The sequence below is a fragment of the Equus quagga genome, chromosome 11 (genome assembly GCF_021613505.1).
Source record: "Equus quagga isolate Etosha38 chromosome 11, UCLA_HA_Equagga_1.0, whole genome shotgun sequence".
Lineage (NCBI taxonomy): Eukaryota > Metazoa > Chordata > Mammalia > Perissodactyla > Equidae > Equus > Equus quagga.
Genome location: NC_060277.1, coordinates 23,209,323 through 23,231,098, shown reverse-complemented (window position 1 = coordinate 23,231,098; position 21,776 = coordinate 23,209,323). Strand labels below are relative to the sequence as shown.

General features: G+C 38.8%; 1 protein-coding gene across 1 annotated transcript in view; it reads left to right on the top strand.

The window, feature by feature from the left end:
• The window catches only part of SLC16A10 (solute carrier family 16 member 10), a 113,337-nt gene that overhangs the window by 48,990 nt on the left and 42,571 nt on the right, over positions 1–21,776 (top strand). Inside the window, 1 exon segment of the mRNA XM_046674272.1 lies at positions 20,351–20,495. Within this exon segment, the coding sequence (XP_046530228.1) occupies positions 20,351–20,495 (145 nt within the window).

Genomic DNA, 21,776 nt, shown 5'->3' with positions numbered 1-21,776 from the left:
CTCCCCTCACCCTGGGCACCCTGCTCCAAAGGCAGCTGCTTCCAACTCTTCATATTTCTAAACAAAATGCTTATATGGCTATATTTTGAAGTTTCAAACTTATCTACAGACTTCCCTCTGTGGAAGATGAAGATTGAACTCTTTTATACTATCCCTTTTCTCAGCTTCTTAATATAGCCCATATTACAATTTTTGGTTAAATCACTTCAAAGCAGTATAGCATAGTGAGGGCTCTGGGCTCCAATTCTAGCCTCACCAACCACTGGATTTTTGTGATTTGGGGCAAGTTTTTTAATCTTGGTGCCTCAGTTTCCTCAAGAATAATCTACCTCCTAGGATTGCTGTGAATATTGCGTGACTTAGTACACATGAAGCATCTGGAGTGTCTGGCACATAGTGACTTTTAAATCAACTCCAGCTGTCATAATCTTCAATATCATTATGATCTATGGCCATCTCATATCTCCCTCTGCATTTAAAGGACGGGGCTGGTGTGGCAGTTACAGGTGAACTGGTTAGCTGTAAATCTCTCCTGCAGGCTTGACCCTGTAAGCTTTTGTCATGGATGCTCAGAGAATTTGGACCTCCTGAGGACAGGCCACTTACTAAGGAAGAGAAGAGCCCAGAAGGGGCTAACTGAGCATGCTCCATTCCTTCTACCAACAGCACCAGTCAGAAAGTCATCTTCCCCAGGAGTAGTCTCTAGGGGGGTGGAGACAAGCCTTGAGTTGCCTCCAGGGAAAGCTCCTGAGGGAAACAAGAGGCCAGGGAATGTGGAAAGTTCCCTGTGGCAAGTCTTAACTCGCACAACATTAGGACAGATGAGTTTGTCCTGTGGGTGCATATTTATGATCTCGACAACATAAGTGCGTACGCACCATATTGCCTTTTGAAATTTGTAACATCCAAACATGCCAGTGTGAGGTATGCTCCCAGGAAAATTATGAATCTGTGTTAAATTTCTTTGTTCCTTTTTAACCAAGTCCATCCATCAGGTGACCTCTAGTAGCATCCAAACCCAGCAACAGTAGAGGTAGTTTCTGGCTTATTTGTCTTCCCCAATAATAATTTGTTCAAAATACAGAAATTGAGAGAGTGCCCCATGATATGGAAACCTTTGAAAGAGAATTTAATATAAAGCAACTACTTCTTCCCTGAGGAATAATTTTGGGAAAAGAAACTTGCCTTACACTCAGGCATAGTGAGTAAGTTGCTGGCATTTTCAAACAAATTCACCATCTTCTGCTTTCCCCACTCCCCAAACTGATTCGTTTTCTTTATTCTTAGACTCTGCCTCTGCTCTTCCCCCACTTTGTCACATAGCCAGATCTTGTAAGAGTCAACCTTATTGCCACTTCCTTCATTTTTTTATATCTAATAAATGATAAGTTCTGTTGAGTCCATCACTCACATCTCTCCAGTCTGTCCCTTTGGATACTCTGCTACTTCTGAATTGGGACCATTGTCGTTTGTCACTTGTAGCAGCCTTCCAACTGCATCCCTCTCAGGCTCCCCCCTGGATAGTTCACTCTCCAAAATGGTGGCAGAGTGAAGTTTCTAAAATACCATCCGATCGTGTAATTTCTGGGTTAAAACCTAGTGATGACTCCTTAACATCTAAAGGATAGAGCAAGGACCTGGCCCCGTGGCCGAGTGGTTAAGTTCACACACTCCGCTTCTGCGGCCCAAGGTTTTCACCGGTTTGGATCCTGGGCGCAGACATGGCACTGCTTGTCAGGCTATGTTGAGGCGGTGTCCTACATGCCACAACTAGAAGGTCCCACAACTGAAATATACGACTATGTACTGAGGGGATTTGGGGAGAAAAAGCAGCAAAGGAAAAAAAAAAGAAGATTGGCAACAGTTGTTAGCTCAGGTGCCAATCTTTAAAAAAATAAAATAAAATAAAGGATAAAGCATATTTCTTGGGATGGCAGACAAGGCTGCGTTGTGATTCTGGCTGCACCCTTAGATAACCACTTACAGATATTAATTTTGTACATGCTCTTCCCTCTACAGGGAGTGTTTCTGCCTCCTCTTTCCTCCTTCCTTGCCTGATTAGGGCCTGTTCATCCTTCACGTAAGTTTGAGTGCTACCCTGAGGAAAGAGTGTCTGACAGCTCCTTCCCTCCCACGTCTGGGGTGGGCACCCCTCCTAAGTGGTCCCATAATACATGGTTCACACCTTGGTCAGTTTTCACGCTGTACACTGCTCTGTCTTTGTCTGTCTCTCTTGCACATGAGCTTCTTGAGGTTAGGGATTGAGATCCCCAGTCCTCAGCAGAGTCTAGACTCAATACATGTTTATTGTGTGAGTAAAGCTATGTATCCCCTTCCCATTCATATGTGTCCATCTAATTTCCTGGACTCTTTGTGTAAAATGCTATATCTTTTCTCTGTTAGATTTGATTTTGTTGCTTTGAGTCTCCTTTTCTTAGAGATTTTGAGTTCTGATTTTGCCAATTAGCATATGAACCATTCTTCCTAGCTTTTTGTCCCCAACTAGGATGGCAACTCCATGAGGGCGGGGATGTGTGTCTGTTTTCACTGCTGTCTACTCAGCTTTTAGAACAGTACCTGCATGTATGTTATAGGCATGCAATAAATTTTTGTTGTATGAATGAATGTGTCGTGTACAAATTTGATAAATAGAACTCATGTTTCCTTTTAAGTCTTGGCTTAGTCCTGTGAATCTTACAGCAGAACAAGGCTGGACTAAGAAATTCAGGGAAAGTCTTAATGACTAATTAGGGCTATTTCATTGTGAGAGAAGTATTCTAGCAACAACTGATACCATACTGTAAGTAGTTTTAATTGTACATGCAAGTATTCTTTTCTGGCTTTTCAGAAAGCATGCTGCCGGAGTAAGGGAGGAACAGCTTACTGTGGACAGAGGAGGTGGATTTGGATCTACTCCTCTTCGAGAAGGATAGAGAGATCTATGTCCAGCAGTAACTTCCCTTCAAGGATTGAATGTTCCCATTCATTCATATACTTGGTATGTTTTGAGTATCTACTATGAGATGAAGAATAGAAGAGGGGAAAGCATGTATAAGGCATAATGATGGCATTTAAGAGACTTAGACCAGGGGTGTGTGTGTGTGTGTGTGTAAAAAGACATTAAACATGGTAAAGAACCTTGGGTCAGTGACAGTGGCACCATGGTAAGTGCTGGAGAAGCTCAGAGGGAGAGAACACTGACAGCCAATATGATGGAACATTTCTGGAAGAGCTTGGTTCTAGCATATTCCTCCATAGAAGGGCATTTTAAGGAGCTTTATTGGGTCCTTATTATCCTGTTGAAAGGGTTACTAACTTGTTCTTTAAAAGCTTCCCCAGCTTAGGTGCACTTACAAGAGGTTATAAAAGCAGTATGTTTGTTTACAAGGGGTGAAGGAGTAGACAGAGCAGAGCTTTGGACCAGGCAGTATAAATCTAGAGGCTTCCACTTAATAGCTGGGCACCCTTAGGCAAATCACTTAATCTCTGACCTTTGGCTGCTTCCAATAATGTAATGTAAGGATATTGTCTATCTCCTGGAGTTGCTTTGAAGATTGAATGAAGTGGTATAGGTAAAGTGCCCCACATACTGTCTGCCATCTGGTAGGTGCTCAGTAAATGTTACAAAGACGAGATGCTTGCTCTGAGTATATTTTTAGTGTTCTTACTGGCCATTATTAGTTATGATTTTAATTTTTGGCATAGCCATTACCCACATGGTTCAGTTTGTATAGTCAAGAAGAAAGACAGAGGTTCACCATGAGGGAGAAGAGGTGCACGGACATGGGTGTAGGGAAAATGGATGTTTGAAGGGGATCTAATTCAGAAGGTATTTTTCTTGATGGCCCGGAATTTAAAAGTATGTCATTGAGTCTTATGAGAAAATGATGTTTAGAGGAGTATAGTTGTTTATTTCCTCTCTGTTTTGGAAACTATTTTCAATATTTTATATAAGAATTTAGTAAAAAATTTTCCCCTTAACTAAGTTTCCCGCTATAGGCCATTAATCCTGTTATTACTGCAGAGTTTAAACAACTATAGTAATAATAGGATTATATGTATATTAATTTATACTACCTTATTCCACAGAGGATTTGAGGTTGTTTTCAGGGATAAAACCAATAAAATGGTATGACAGAAACAGAAAATAAGAAATCAGGAACCATTGAATATATATGGTATGTGGTTAAGGCCAGGGGGAAAACAGTAGCCGATACATAAATCGTAAGGGCCTGTCTTGTTACAATGCAATAACAGATTTGACTTTAAGCTTCCTGGCAACCAAAATGAAAAGGGAAGCATGATGGAGGTGGTTAAAGAGGAGAAAATGTACCTATTACTTAGGAAGCAAAGTGTTTCCTAACCCCTAGCTTCTTGTAGGAAGCCCTCAGTAGTGAGTGAAGATTGGCATTACCTTCCTGGTAGATATGGTAATGGATTTTAGCAGGCAGTTTCTCCAGGTGTCTCTTGCTGAAAGCCGAGGCTGTGACATCGAGACAACTCTGAAAGCAGTTCTGCCAGGGGCCAGTGTGAGCTGATGTGAGTTCATAGGTTCCAGGGCTGGCCTAACCTGAGGGTGATGCTCCAGAGAGTGCACTCCACAATTTGACCATCTTCCGTAAATACCATGGCTTTCAGCAGGGCTTTGATAAGGACCTATATTGTGCATATTTTATTGTTGAATTACACTGGACTCATCTCCATTAGAGATCAAACTAGAGGACTGTCAGGTTGGCATCCTCTCCTGGAAACTGAGAAGCCTGTTCAAGACTCACATTTAGCTGGATGACTGTCACACAGCCTTATGGACATTGGGCTGAGAGATTTTATCTTCTGCTTTGAACAATGGTAAGGTTAGAGAATGCTCATTACTCTGAATTTTAGTAAATGAGGAGCAAGGAGCTTTGCCTTAGGGGCCAGAACTGTGAATCTAGGTTAGAAGTGAAAAAAAAACCAAACCCAAACTCAAAACTGTGTGTGAACTACTCTGAATTTCTGAGAGCTGTAAATTAAAGGTGAACCCTGGAGACTCAGCAGTTGATATGTTTATGCTGTATTGTGATTTTTTTAACCTCAGACTTTGTTACTTTTCATATTTTAGGAGTAGTGTATAGTACACAATCCCAGAAACCCCTGTGGTTGGTAGAGCCATGTTACTTGAGTTCAGTGCTTTGCAAGGGAGGTGAATGGTTATAGGTAGGTGTTGATCCCCTCAGCACTCCTGAGTCCCAAGTCCCTGAGCCATCGCCTCCAGGCATGAGCAACCTTGCCTATTTTACGTCAGTAGACTGTGTGAGTCTTATTATTTTCTGTGTATGCCATGACCTGGAAAATATTGGGAAGTGAAGCATTATATCTGAGTGAACTTAGTATTACCTTAAAGTGCTTTATTTATAGAGTCTTGATATTATGAACAAAACAGAAAAGTATGGTTATTTGGAGAAGTGATTTCCTCTCGAAGCATAAGTTTATTTCTCCTTTTTTTTTTTTGAGGAAGATTAGCCCTGAGCTAACATCTACTGCCAATCCTCCTCTTTTTGCTGAGGAAGACTGGCCCTGAGCTAACATCCGTGCCCATCTTCCTTTACTTTATATGTGGGACACCTGCCACAGCATGGCTTGCCAAGCGGTGCCATGTCTGCGCCCTGGATCCGAACCAACGAACCCTGGGCTGCCAACGCGGAACGTGTGAACTTAACCGCTATGCCACGGGGCTGGCCCCTATTTCTCCTTTTATTTATGTAACTTTCTGAGGTGAAAAGTAGGAGTTTCCCAGATTTTTCACTATAGGAATGTTAGGTTACAGACAAGGGAGAAGGCTAGAATGACTCATGTGATACTGGGTTAGAGTTGGAGATATCAGTGTGAATTCATATTTAGTTTAGTATAGATATAGATGGTTACATATGGAAAATATTTATAGATATGTGGGTTAGGTACATACCTGTATTTCCTAGCTCTCTCAGCTGAGAGGGCCCAGAAGCAATGACACCTGTGTAGCAACAAGCACACCTAGCACCTAGGTCTTGGTTTCTAATATAGTACTGTTCTCTGATAGAAGGAACCAGGGCTCTTTGGGAAATGGCTGATTCTAGGACTGGGGTAGGAAATATACAAGATGAGCCTGGAGCATCCCATAGTACCAGAAAGCTAGGAAGTACTAAAAAACCAATCCACAAATAACTCTCCTCCACAATAGTTAGAGTATGTCAAAGGGTCACAGGAGCCTGTTGACGAAAATAATCCATAACCAATCTATAAATGAAAATTTGGGTGAGTTTATTCTGAGCTTAAATCTGAGGATTATAACCCGGGGCCTTTCTTCCCAAAGGAAGAAAGGGCACCAAAGAAGTGGGGTGCACAGACTGGTTATATACCCCCAGAGAGGATGTTTCACATAGGATTGAAATGTCCCTTTTACAATAGTCGCGAGACTGCTCTGTCGGCACAGAGATTGATGGAAACAGCAGGTAGGTCTTCTGTCTCAGTGAACACAGCAGGGTGGCAGTCTGTTGTGTCCAGCTGAGTGGTCACAGGTGAGCTGGGTGGTCAAAGGTGAGTGCAGCAATCAGTTCCTAGCCTAAGGAAAAATGCTAACGTAGGGGGAAGTTGCACCTTTATCTCAAGGGCCTTTGTTCTGGCCATAGGAAATGTCTAACCAGATATGCAATGCGTGCTCAATAGCCACAGTCAGGCCCTTTTGGAAAAACAAAGTCAGGCCGAATTAGGTTTATACCAAATGGCTTCCTCATGTACTCCAATATATCCTATTGCTTGCCATTTTTATTTGTCAAGCCAAATGAAAGAGCTCCCACTGGCCAATAAAATCAAGTAGTACTGGATTATAAGTCACAGTATAAAATAAATATCCGTGAGTTCATACTGATATAAATAAATGATTGGATAAATAAGTAAGTGTGGGAGAATAGACAAATCTCCCATGCTGAAGAATTTAAAATAATTTATGTAGGTAGATACTTTGCCCTCAAGGAAGTAGAACATAATTCTCCACTCCTTAAGTGTGGGCTTTGCTTAGTGACTTCCAGGAATGCAGTATGAAAAAGGGGAGAAAAAAGGTGAACTTTACAGTGGGGAAAACTGATAAACACTACCTCAGCCAGGTGACCAAGGTTAATATCAAAAGTGGTAAGTCATGTTGGAACTATGTTTTCCTGATATGGTGTGATGAAATGGCACTTTACTTCTGCGGTCTTCCTTCCAAAAGAAAACTCCTAACTGCAGTCTAATCATGAGAAAAACATCAGACAATTCCCAATTGAGGGACATTCTACGACATACCTGATCGTATAGTGTGGTACCCTGGATGGGATCCTAGAGCAGAAAAGGGACGTTAGGTAAAAGCTAAGGAAATCTGAATAAAGTATGGACTTTAGTATAGACTGAATAATGTGTCAGTATTGATTCATTAATTGTGACAAATGTACCATACTAATGTGAGATGTTAATAATAGGGGAAACTGGATGTGGGGTATATGGGCACTCTCTGTACTATCTTCACAATTTTTCTGTAAATCGAACACTTTCTAAAATCAAAGTGGCTGGCATGGTGGAGTAGTGGTTAAGTTTGTGCACTCTGCTTCAGTGGCCCACGGTTTGCGGGTTTGGATCCTAGACATGGACCTATACACTGCTCATCAGGCCATGCTAGGGCAGCATCCCACATACAAAGTAGAGGAAGATTGGCCAGACGTTAGCTCAGCAAAAGTCTTCCTCAAGCTAAAAGAGGAAGATTGGCAACAGGGACAGTCTTCCTCACCAAAAAAGAAAGAAAGAAAGAAAGAAAATAAGGGAGAGAGAGTAATTAAAAATAAATAAATAAAGTAAAAGTTTATTTTTTAAAAAGTAGGGAAATCTCAAGATTTGATCCTACCATTGAGATAAGACCTGGGTATTTTCATCTGAGAATAAGGTTTCTGAGAATTGTAGATACAAGTTAGCTAGACCATCAGCATCATGAAATCATAGACTATAACTTCAAACCACCTGTAGTTTTAAGGCAGGTGTATGTGACACAGCAAGTGTCAAAACTGTGATCCTAACTGCCAGCACCTGAGCATCTTTTTTGGCTACAAGTGTAGTCAAAAGAGGTGCCTTTCCCATCTGCATGCATCATGAAATGCTATCAGTATACCGAAGTGCTGGAGGAGGGGGCTAATAGAGAGCTTTCTATTGTATTTTCATTTGTGTTTTAAAAGAACTATTAATAATAAAATGACAAGAGAAGCTCTAATTCCAGAACAGTGGAATATATGGGAGTTGAAGATTTCAATTTTGCCAAAATCGTCTCTTTCATTTTTAAAGTGAGCTTTATAATGGAAGGAGTTTGAAATTATTTTCCCTATTTTTGACCCTTTTTTGTAGAACTGTTCTGCCTCCTCTGGAATAACATTTTGAGGATCTTAAAACTAACTTTATAGATCTTTTTTTACTATTCAGTATTTCAAACAGAAAAATGTAGAGAACAGTATAACAAAGGCATGTTCCATATACCCACTACTCAGATCCTAATATTTTCTTAGCTTTTAAAAGATGTAACATGTTACAGACTCAATTCTAGTCCCCTGTTTACCTTTCTCCATTCCTAATCTCCTTCATCCATGCCTTCCTAGAGGTACTCAATATCCTGAATTTGTTTTTATTGTTCCCATTATGTTTTATATTGTTATTACATATGTGTGAATTCATAGTCCGTGGTAAATACCTACGTTTCTTTTTTTGTTCTAATGCTGATGGTCATTTAGGTTCTTTGCAGTTTTTGCTATTACAAACGATGCTTCAGTGAACAGTCTTGTTCATGTCTCCTTGTGCACATGTGTAAAGTTTCTCTGGAGTATGTACGTGGGAGTGGAATTGCTAGAATGTGGGGTAGGCATATCTTTGGTTTTTCTAGATGGTGTGAAATTGCTGTTCACAATGGTTATTCCCATTTATGTTGGCATGCATAAAAAAGTCCCCATTGCCCCATAGCCTCACTAAAATTTGGTATGGTCAGACTTCTTAATTTTTGCTAAATTGTGGTGATTTATTTTTTTAGCTTGCATTTTTCTGTTTACTAGTGAGCGTGTTTGTAAATGTCAATTGGACATTGGGTTTTCTTTTCTGTATATTTTCTCCCAACTCTTTTGCCCATTTTTCTGTTGGGTTGTATTTTTCTTGACTCATAGGCTGTCTTTATAGTTGCAAGGTGAGAATGCTTCACTGGTTATATGCACTGCAGTGGTCTCCCATTCTGTGGCTCATCTCTTTTCGCTTTGATTCTAGTGTCTTTTGTTGCATAGAAGTTGTAAATTTTAATGAGGTCTTCATGGTTTGTGATTATGTCTTGAAATACTTTTCTATCATAAAGTCAAAATATTCTCCTTTAAGATCCTTAATTTTTTGTCATATTTAGCTGTGTAATCTGGAATAAACAATTTTCTCCATCTACTAAATTTTTTAATTTGTGACTTTTTTTTATATACAGGATTTCTAATTAGTACTCTTTTTTATGCACTTGCCCTTCTTTCAGTTTTTTCTCATTTGTTTCTTAATTTGTTTTTCAAATGAAAATTGTTCCTCCTTTTATTTCTTTCAAAGTTCTAAACATAGCGCCTTGGAGTGGTCGTTAGACTGGTCTGTAGAGTTAATTCCACCCAGAGTGACCGTATTTGCTGATTGATGATTTTGTTGGCTGTCTTTCTCAGCATTGGATTGGTGTCGGTTTTTGGAATTCGAGTTACAGAATCATTCCGAGTGAGAAGTATATTGTTTTGTTTGTTCGATTCTCTCCATCGTCACCCTTCCTCCCTAACAGTTTGCACTGTCTTCCACCTCTCTCCCTGAATTCCCAGTTTAGAACCAGGCCTTTTAAGTTTCTTCATAGTAACACTGAAAATCCCAGGCAGAGAGCCAGCGGGGACCTTGTTGCAGGGCCTGACCATGAGGCTGAGTGTGCATCCTCCTCCTTCCCCTAGAGGCTTGTAGGGTTCTAAATCTTTAATCTGTATGGAAATTGCTAAATTCCCATTCAGCTCACTCTCGCCTCCAGCCTCCTTTCACAAGATGTGAGGGAGTTCCAGTTGTGGCCTTCAGACAATGAGCTTCGTTCTCCTTTCATGTCTCACAAGCAACACTTTTAAGTCCTCTTTACAGCTGCCAATGCTTGCTTCCAGATCCGGACCCCAGAAAGCAGGCCTAACCCAGCCCATCCCTTTTTGCACCTCATCTGTAGCTTATGACCAGGTCTTTTTTGTATCTTCTTCTTCTTCTTTTTTTCTTTTTTGTATATTCTAAATATGTTATTACTTTGTCTTTGGAACACAGGATGATGGATGGAAGTGTGAATTCACTGTGTCATCTTGACTGAAGCTTGGATTTTGTCTTAATTTAGCTAGATTAGCTTCTCCAGGGAGGGATATTTTTTATTAACAACCTCAGGCGTGGTGCCTGGCTGTGGGTGCGTGAAAACTCTTGGGCATGTCTTCTTATTCCTGTTTCTACCTGCAATGTTTAGTTTGCACCACACCAAATTTGCATGACATTGGCAAGTTGCTTAACACCTCTTATCTCTTTTTTCCCACCTTTAAAATGAAGATATTGCTTCACAGGATTGCCTGAAGATCTAATGACAATTTTGTGCCAGGTCCTTTCCATGGATTAGGAGGCACTGTAGAAATGTTAGTTCTCTCCTCCATCTGTCTCCACCCCACCCTCGTCAGTGATTCACAATTTTCCTGGCAGAGCAAACAATTTTCTGCAATTGTTGTTGGGTATAGCATTCTATAAATGTCAGTTAGGTTAAGATGGTAGGTAGAGTCATCCAGCCTTCTTTATTTTACTGATTTTATTTTGGTCTGCCTGTTCTACTATTTACAGAGAGAGGTGTGCTAAAATATGCAACTATGATTGTGGATTTGTTTAGTTCTCCCTCTAGTTCCGTCACTTTGTGTTTCATATTTGTTTTTTATGACATCTATTTGTTGTTGTTGTTGAAATCTTCCATGGAGATTATTTATCAGCATTATTGAGATATAATTGACATATAATAAACTGCGTATTTTAAGGATACAATTTTATGAATTTTGTCATATGTATATACCAGTGAAACCATTACTACAGTCAAGATAATGAACATATCCATCGCTCCCAAAAGTTTCTTTGTGCCCCTTTGTAATCCTTCCCTCCAGCTCCCTCCCTCCCATCAGGTAAACACCGATATGCCTCCTGTTACTATAGATTAATTTCTATTTTTTAGAGTTTTTTGTAAATGGAATCATACTTATGTATTGGGTTTGACTTCTTTCCCTGAGCAGGATTCTTTTGGTATTCATCCATGTTGTATTTATCGGTAGTTCACTCCTGTTTATTACTGGGTAGTATTCCATTATGAATACACTTGTTAAACAACAAAAAATCAACCCCTGAGTAAATTTAGAGATCTAACTGGCTTTATTATATATTCAGCGATTCATGAATCAGGCTGCCTCCCGTCCAGCAAATAGGAGCTCTGAGGAGTTGTACAAAATCAAAGGTTTTTGAGGCAGAAAGAGGGCGGGACAATGAAGTTAGAAGGGTAGATTATTTCAGAGAAGATTGCCTTCCCTAAGGTCTTGTCAGGTAGGTTATCTTACTAGTGTTGATCAGGAAATTCCAGACTGATTGGTTTAAAATGCGATTCCTGGGAGAGACTGAAACTGAATTTAGGTTAGGTGTGAAGTCTTGGTGGGGCTTAGCATAAGTAACTCCATTTTGGCCTGTTCTTTTTTTTAACACACTGTAATTTGTTTATCCAGTCACTTAGTTCTGGACATTTGGATTCTTTCCAGTTTTTGACTATTAGAAATAAAGCAGCTATAAGCGTCTGTATATAAAGTTTTGTATGGACATATACTCTTGTTTCTGTTAAGTAAATACTTAGGAGTAGAATGGCTGGGTCATACTGGGGTATGTTTAACTTTAAAAAAGCTCCTAAAATGTTTTCCAAAGTGGCTGTACTATTTTCTGTTCCCAGTAGCAGTGTATGACAGTTCCACTTGCTTTCCATCTTCACCAATACTTGGTATGATTAGTCTTTTTCATTTTAGCCATTCTAATAGGTATGTGTGTTTTTTCATTGTTATTTTAATTTACATTTCCCTGATGACTAATTATATTGAACATTTTTTCATTTACATATATTTTTTTGTAAAGTGACTGTTGAAATCTTTTGCCCCTTTTTTAATGGGGTTGCTTGGTTTTTATTGAGTTTTGAGAATTCTTTATATAATCTAGATACAATTTCTTTATTAGATATGTAATTTGCAAATCTTTTCTCTCAGTTTGTGACTTCTCTTTTGTAGGAGAGGAAAAATGATTTTCCCTATACCCTACTAGGTTCTTGGCTGAGACCCCCTGGTAATAAAAGACAGTTGAACAGGAGAAAAACAAACAGAAGTTTAATAACGTGTATACCTCCTATATACATGGGAGATACCCAGGAAAACTGAGTAAGTTCCTGAAATGCCCTAAGCCATCACCTTAAATACCATCTCCAGCTAAAGACAAAAGAGGTTGGAGTCACAGGGAGCCAGTTATGGGAGGTTATCAGGAAAAGCACAGTAATAAGGGTAAGGTTGCTATGAAGATTTAAGTCTCTGCCTTCTCCCTTGATAAAAGTTTCTGGAAATTTAGCCATCCCCCTCTTCTGGTGCAAAAAGGAAGATACCCTTACAAATGGAGATTTCCCTTAAATAAACTTCTCTTACAAAAGTGTAACTTCTACTCAGGTTTTCAGAGAGCTTCTCCTGTGTCTGTTGTTTCTTACAAATAATCAGCCTAAAATAATCCTCATGCCAAAGAGGCATATTTTGGGGTGACAAATTCTGTTCCCCTTTACTTTTCATTTTCTTAACAGTGCTTCCATAAGAGAAGTTCTTAGTTTTGATGAAGTTTAGTTTATCAGTTTTTTGCTTGTATGGATTGTGTTTTTGATGTTGTATCTGAGAACTCTTTGCCTAAATCAGGGTCACAAAGATTTTCTCCAGTGTTTTCTTCTAAACATTTTATAGTTTTCAGTTTTACATTTAAGTTTTATGCTCCATTTTGAGGTAATTTTTCAATATGGTGTGAGGTAGGGATCAAATTTTATTGCTTCCTGTATTCTGAAGCTATGTTAGTAGGTGTATATGAATTTATAGTTGTTACATCTTCCTGATGCATTGACACTTTTATCATTATGAAGTATCCCTTTTTGTTTCTAGTAATACTTTTTGTCTTGAAGTCTATTTTGTCTAATATTAATATAGCCACTCTGGCCTTCTTAGGGTTGTTTTTAACAGGGTATATCTTTTTATGTTCAACTTATTAGTATATTTGTAGTTAAAGCACATCTCTTTAAAGAGAATGTAATTGATTCTTTTTTATCAGTCAAACAATCTTTGCCATTTGATTGGAGTCTTTAGTCTATTTTATTTATTTAATTAATTAATTTATTTATTTGAGGAAGATTAGCCCTGAGCTAACTACTGCCAATCCTCCTCTTTTTGCTGAGGAAGACTGGCCCTGAGCTAACATCCATGCCCATCTTCCTCTACTTTATATGTGGGACACCTACCATAGCATGGCTTTTGCCAAGCGGTGCCATGTCCACACCCGGGATCTGAACTGGCGAACCCTGGGCTGCTGAGAAGCAGAACATGCAAACTTAACTGCTGCACCACCAGGCCGGCCCCTAGTCTATTTTATTTAATGAAATTACTGATATGGTCATATTTAGATTTTACATTTTACTATTTTCTATTTGTCTCTTTGCTTTTTGTTTTTTTATTCATTCTCTTCTGCCTTCCTTTGCATTAGTCAAATAATTTTTAGTAATTAATTTTAATTCCTCTATTGGCTTTCTAGCTGTATCTCTTTGTGTTATATTTTAATGCTTTTTCTAGGGATTACAGTATGCATCTTTGAGCTATCCTATATTTTAAGTTAATACAGAATTGCTTCAGGTAAAATACAGGAACCTTTCAATAGATTATTTTCATCTACCTCCATCTAAGGCTATTGTTATCATACATGTAATACATCTGTATACAGTGTTATAATTTTTGCTTTAAACAATCATATATCTTGTAAAGAACTTATGTGGAAGAAGTGTATGTGTGTATTTCTTGGATCTTGCTGGTGTCATTTCCCTTCAGTCTGAAGAAGTTTCTTTAATATTTCTTGTAGTGGAAATCTCCTAGTGACAAATTCTCTTGTTTTTATTGTCTGAAAATATCTTTATTTTGCATTCATTTTTTGAAGGCTAGTTTAGCTGGATATAGAATTCTTGGTTGACAGCTTTTTCCTCTTTCAGCAGTTTGAATATGACAGTTCCAATGTCGTCTGTCCTCCATTATTTTTAGTTTTTGTGAGAGGTAAACTGATAATGTTATCATTGTTCTCCCTGGATATAATATGTCATTTTTTCTCTGGCTGCTTTCATAATTTTGGCATTCAGAACTTTAACTATGATGTGCTTAGCAGTGGTTTGCTTAGTGTTTGTCCTGATTGAGGATCTTTGTGCTTCTTAGATCTGTAGGTTAATGTTTTTCATAAAATTTGTGATTTTGGGAGGACCACTGTTTCTTCATATATCTTTTTTCCATTCTTATGTCTTCTCCATTCTTCTAGGACCTCAATTATACTTATGTTTATGCCTCCTGATTTTTGTCCCACAGATCTCTAAGACTTTATATTCATTTTTGTTTAATATTATTTTTCTCTCTGTTCTTTGGATCAGGTAATTTCTGTCTTCAGATTCCTAGATTCTCTTTTATTTTATATCTCCAGTCTGCCCTACTGGACCTAGCAAATGCATTTTTCAGTTATTTTCACCTCCAGAATTTCCTTTTTTTTTTTTTGTAGTTTCCTTTTTGTTGTTGAGATTCTCTATCTGTTCACTCAATGAGACCACTTTTTATTCTTTGAAAAGGTTGTCCTTTACTACTTCTAATGTATTTATAATAGACATTTTGAAGTCTTTGTCTACTAAATTCAACACCTGAGGTCATTCAGAGTCAATAAATATTGATTACCTGTTTCTTTGCATGTCTAGTAATTTTAGGTTGAAACTTGGACATTGCAGATAATATTTTGAAACAGCTCTGATTCTATTACGTTCTTCCAAGGATCATTGAGTTTTTGTTCCTAGTAGGCAGTTAGCGTGCCTGGACTCCAGCTGTGAAGTCTCTTGCTCTGTGATGCGCAGCAGCTGATACCTCTGCTCAGTTCTTACAGCTTCCAGCTGCTGCTTCTCTTTAGTCTGTCCCCTTTCCAGTCTACCTAGCGCCTGCATAGTTTGTTGACCCTCAAGACAGCCCACAAACTTGCAGTTCTTCCAGCTTCAGCTTTTTAAGAGTTAACTCTCCTCTGACTTTTGTCTGTTTTTAGGCATTTTCCAATGTGGTTAAATATACTTTTTTCTCCCCACACAGATTTTAACATTGTTGTCTGCAGGAGGGTTTGCTTAACCACTTCACCCTGAGGCCATTAATAGAAGTTGATAGCAAATAATTTTGAAACCATTCCTGAGTGAAGTATAACTACCAAATAACCTTTAGATTGGCAATAAAATGGTCAAGGCAAGTACAGTCTACTCAGTCTTGAATTTGTGTGTAGTTGCCAGACAGCTCCATGCCCCAAGACTTGTTAGGACTTTGCTACATAATACTTTGCATTTTAATCTCAATTTTGTATAATATAGTTTCACTTCATTTCATTTAAGGCTATTAGACCAATGTTGAGATATTACAGAGCAAAGATGTCTTGAAAAAAGCCAAGATCAGGTGGAAATGGGGGTTCAAGCTACCAAAAAGGGGCAAAAGAACATTTATGAACACTTTGCCCTTGCCATCATTTACATCTGCATAATTACAACACCTTTATTTTTCTTAATATGCAGGAAAATCTTCTTTTTCTTTTTTCCTTTTTTTTTTTTTTTTTTTTGCTGGGAAAGATTCACCCTGAGCTAACAACTGTTGCCAATCTTCCTCTTTTTTTTTCCCTCCCCAAAACCCCAGTACATGGTTGTATATTCTAGTTGTAAGTCCTTCTATGTGAACTGCTGCTGCAGCATGGCTACTGACAGAGGACTGGTGTGGTTCTGCGCCTGGGAACTGAGCCTGTGCTGCCGAAGTGGACAGTGCCAAACTTTAACCATTAAGCCATCAGGGCTGGCTCAGGAAAATCTTCTTAAATATTAAACTTAACCACTTCCTTGGAGTGATTTGCATTTTTATTTGGCCAAACACTGAGGCTGAGGATTTGTTCTCCGTATGGAGTAAGAAACAAGGAGGATCTGGATGGGGAAATTGGAAAGCTTCCTGGTATTTTTTTAAAAAGATTTCCCAGCATAGTTTTCATGGATGTGTCTCTCTATAACATCGAAGACACACACATATTCCAATTAGAGTATACAAGCATGTTCTAAAGCCTTTCTTTAATTTACATTTTTTGACATCTCTATCTCTCAAAACATTTAGCACATTCTGTGTGGTGTTCTAGTGGACCTTTATTTGCATGTAGGTTACTAGACTGAAAATTAGTGGAAGGTGGAGGAATCTCAGTTGTTTTTGTATTCTCAACAGCCTAGGATAATGCCTAGAACATAATAGGCACTTTTAATAGGAAGAGAGAGAATGTTGTTATTCCGTAATTTAAATAGCACTGCTTCCGTTGAAAAAGACTTGTTTCTTCAACAATATTAGGAAACCCTGTGGGGGTGTTTGGTTGAATTACATAGAGGGACTAGGGCTAGTTTGCATTTTTTAAATAAAAGTTTTACCATGCTGGATTTAGCGACTATGTACTTCAGTTTCTCGATTGTTAAATGAACTTAATAAAAGTACCTATCCTTTAGGGTTTTGAAGATTAAATGAGGTCATCTCTGAGCACAGCAAATATATTGTTACCTCAACAGCTAACCCTGTTGAGTTTTTATTATTAATAATAACCACACAGACTTGGAAGAGGTGAAAGAATAACAGCCCATTTTATTTTTTGGTGTATTTCATAACCCTTAAGACCTTGAATTCTTTGGGATGCCATGTTAAAACTTTACAAAAACTTGAAATTTTGTGAGTTTACAAGGGCAAGTAATTACTCATTCAAGAATTAATTTCTTTTCAAATGTGATCAGAAGATAGACCCAATTTTGTCTGTTGCTAATTATTAGTATAACAGAATATGCTATTGGAATTTTAGCTGAGACACTAAGGGACAATAGTGTATAATTCAAAGGTGAGATAGTTCATGTTCAAGAACTGGTTAGAAGCTCTAAAACCCATAAAGAGGATGCTTATGGGTCAAGGAAGAGCACTTTATGAGGATTCTTTGAGAAGGTTATGCTGTGGCTTCTCCCCACCCCATGAGAGAAGTGGGGGTGCATGCTCTTTCACTTGATAACTAGTGAGAGGAGCTTTCAAGGGACCACTTAGAGATTTAAAGAATTCTCTTCAGTTAGGGGGTGCAGAGGACTAGGGTCTGAATCCCCTGAGAAATCCAACAAGGAGAGAACTGTAGCTGGCTAACCGCTCCCACAGCAAGAGCTACCCAAGATGTGGCTGTGTTGGAATTTGCCTACACTCCAGGGTTTGTCAGGGCAAAGGCAAGATGAGTGTTTCCTACAGCTCAGAGACAGGCCTGCTGGAGGAAGGGGGACAGCCTGAGCTGTTTTGACTCCTGCCCAAGTAAACTGCCCAGAAGGGCAATGAGGCTCCAACAGTGAGTCTTTTAAGTGACACTCAGAAAGCCAGAAGGAGAATGAATTATCCATGTCAGTGGAGCTACAGCCAGAAGGAACTCTGAGGTGAGACTCTGAAGAACCCACAGAAGTGAATCTGAGAAAAAAGAGTCAGCTTCAAACATCAGACAGGCCTTTTTTTGGCAGGACCACTTAAGTTGGAATCTCCTTCCTTCCTTCCCCCCCCATCCCATGCCCACCTTGGAGAGTACTGACAGCTAGGGACAGGGAGGGAGGTCATGGCAAAGAGACAAAGCTCATGTCAGTCCCTTCCCAGCTGGGGCTGGGAAAATATATTTGATTACCAAGTGAAGCTTGGTTTGTTACCTAAAGTGGCCATAGGCCTTTCTGTTATTTAACACTGGCCAGAAGAATCCTGTGGGTCTGCCCAAGTGGTCATGCAGTGGCACAGGAACATTTTTACCTACCACATAAATTTTAAGAGGATAGTTGAGGGCTGGGCTGGTGGCGTAGTGGTTAAGTTCACGAACTCTGCTTTGGCAGCCCAGCTTCTCCAGTTTGGATCCTGGGTGCGGACCTATGCTCTGCTTATCGAGCCACGCAGTGCCAAGCATCCCACATATGAAAAGTAGAGGAAGATAGGCATACATGTTAGCTCAGGGCCAGTCTTCCTCAGCAAAAAGAGGAGGATTGGCAGCGGATGTTAGCTCAGAGCTAATCTTCCTCAAAAATAAAAAGAGGATAGTTGAGACAAAAATAAAGTTGTGTTTGATTATATCCTGCATTTAGTGCTTGTTTGGTGGACATAAAAATCTGTAAAATTGTTCATATTTGGTATAGCAAATCAAAATGGACAGTAATGCATAAAGACTTGTCTTTATTCTTGAAAATGCCTTGACTTATATCAGCATTAAGTGCAATATAAGTGTATGTTCTTGGATTTCTTAATGTGGTCCATTAGTGTTGTCTTTTTACTTAATTGTAAAACTGCCTTTATCCAAAAATAGATGTTAGGATGTTATTCTTCTAGTCTGCCTAAATTGTTTAGATCGTTTCTTAAACATGATAGATGACTAAACTTTTTTGAATGAGATTAAATTATTATAAATCAGTGACATTTTTATATTAGATAGTAGACTAAAAAATCCTACTTCTCCTTAAGCAGACCCATCCTGAACGGCTCTGCACATCTGGGGCTAGGGTGGTACTAGCTCATGTGGCCAGTCGCTTCTTTCTACTGTCCACTTCTGAATCCCCCCACCAACACCTAAGTCAAGATCACATTGTTGGCACAATCTCCTCATTGTGTTTTAAGATTATTGTCTCTCTTGTTTCCAGTAAGGGAAGAAAGGAACTATGGCTGATTAAAATATACATAATTTAAAAAGTAATTTAAAATGTAAGAAGGCAATGAATTAAATGAAATTGTTAGTCTGGTAAAGCTTCATTTGGACCCCATCACTAAGAAGTAATTATTTGCATAAGGTCTGGACTTACTTCCTTTGCTGAGGAAATAGAGTAACAGCCTAGTAGACTTCCAGAGCTGAATGGAACTCTAGAGATCATCTACTTCAATTTATACTACAACTTGTTGTTGTTAAAACTCTAAATTATTAAGAGCTTCTGTGCTAGATACTGAGGTTTAGATAGATTTTCTCTAATCCTTAATAATTCTGGAAAGGTATGTGTTTGAGCCTCTTTCAAGATAAGCAAACAGACTTAGGGGAAATGACTTGCCCACGGATGCATTATAGTTAGAGCTGGGGGATTTGGGCCAGGTCTGTTTGTTCTGAACCCACTGTCACTTACTCCCCATTAGTTTATTATTCTTTTTAAGAAGAATTTACAGACTTGATATCCTATGAGATCACTCATTTCTTTGGGTACCAAATTATGATAATTTTTCCTCAGTATTTCTTTTTTTTACAGCAGTTGTGATTTTTACAGCATCAGAACAGGAAATTATGACTTCTGATTCTTGCTGTTTTTTTTATTGTGAAAAATAACATACTCTCAGAAAAGAAGATAAAGTGTATTTATGGTTTTATAAGTAAAGTGAATACCCAGTAACTATTATCTGGGTCAACAACTAGTCTACTAAGAGTATGACTGGATTCCCTTAACAAAAGAACTAAGCCCAGAGTCTATGCAGATGATCAATTCTTAACTACTGGGTCCAAATGATTATAATTCTCTTTCCTCTCCCCAAGAGTTAACCACTATCCTGTCTTCAGTGGTCATCATTCCTTTGCAGTTTGACCACCTAGGCATGATTTCTAAACGTATCTCGTTATTCTTTTTTAAGTAAATTTTCTTTCCATAGAGTAGAAGTTGCTTAAAATCATGGATAACAGATTAGAGATTAATAGTGTTTGCATCATAGGAGAATGTTTGATTTATTTAAGACTACAGACTTTTCAAGAATTTATTAAACACAAATAATTGCTGTTTACATTTAGTATTGGCTGATCCTTTGAACTATAATTTAGATTTGTTACTAATTTATCCCATCCTCTTCCCATTCATCACAGTACCTTTTCTGCATTAATATTTTTCTAAGTATGCATTATATACTGTGAGATAAGTACAAATATAGTTTACCATGTCATAGTGTCCCTTTTTACTCTCTTACAGCATGGGTAAGTTCTCTCTCCATGGGGATGATTTTCTTTTGCTGCCCGATAGTCAGCGTCTTCACAGACATATTTGGTTGTCGGAAAACAGCCGTCGTGGGTGCTGCTGTTGCGTTCATTGGACTCTTGTCCAGTTCTTTTGTAAGGTAAGTACTCAGTTTCTTCATGTTGCTTTTCAAGAACTATTAGATACTTCAAAGTTTTCCTTTCAGGAACTTTGCTGTTTCCAAAGAAAAATCCTCCTTTTCATTGCTTAAGACTTTAAGCAGTATGACTTACATATTGTTATCCATAGCAGCTCATAGAGCTTGAGAATCTTTTAAATTTAAATACTTTTGCTTGCCGCCCCTGAGTTAGAGGTCATCAGGATATATGTGTTCCCTGGAGCCAAGCAAAAGGGCTCTCCTTTGTTTGTTTCTATTCACATAAAAATCCTAAAAGAACTCAAGTTATAACAGTGAGTTGTCTAAAGCAATGGCCTTAGTTAAAGATAGCTCAGTCTGAGGCCCAAAGTGTACAGTAAGTGGTGTTTTGAAGCAGTTGTTCATAAGCTCAATTTGAAATATTTTTATTAATGAGATCAAAACTTTGCTTTTGGGGCCAGCCCCAGGGCTGAGTGGTTAAATTCCCATGCTCTGCTTCGGTAGCCTGGGGCTTGCCAGTTTGGATCCTGGACGTGGACCTACACACTGCTCGTCAAGCCATGCTGTGGCGGTGTCCCACATAGAAGACCTAGAAGGACCTATAACTAGGATATACAACTATATACTGGGGTTTGGGGAGTTAGAAAAAAAACAACTTTGCTATTTATTTCAACTCAAGTAGAGAATTCCCATCTACATTTTGTGTCTGTGCGTGTGTGTGAGGAAGATTGGTCATGAGCTCACATCTCTTGCCAGTCTTCCTCTTTTTGCTTGAGGAAGGTTGTCGATGAGCTAACATCTGTTCCAGTCTTCCTCTATTTTGTATGTATGACATCACCACAGCATGGTCCAGTGAGTGGTATGTAGGTCCATGCCCAGGATTGGACCCTGTGAACCCCAGGCCATCGAAGCAAGTGTGCAAACCCAACCACCATGCCACCAGGCTGGCCCCCGTCTACATTCTTTAAAAAAGAACATGTTCAAATTTAAAAGATCATGAGGAAAATGAAGTTGTCAAATGCAGCTTAAAATAAAACTTAATATCAATACAGTTTCCCTGTGCCTATTAAAAGATGTCGTGCACTGAAGAGGGACTAACTGCAAAGAGCTGATGGGCACATTACTGTTTGAGGCACCTCTCCTTCCACCTCCAATTCTACTAGTAAATCCCTCTCATTGTCAGAATAATCCCCAGGCAGAGAAACACTGGTTAATATGTAGCTCTGGCTAAGAGGAGTGATAAACAAGAAAACCTCTGAAGATGATTTCCATCCTCTGTCTCTA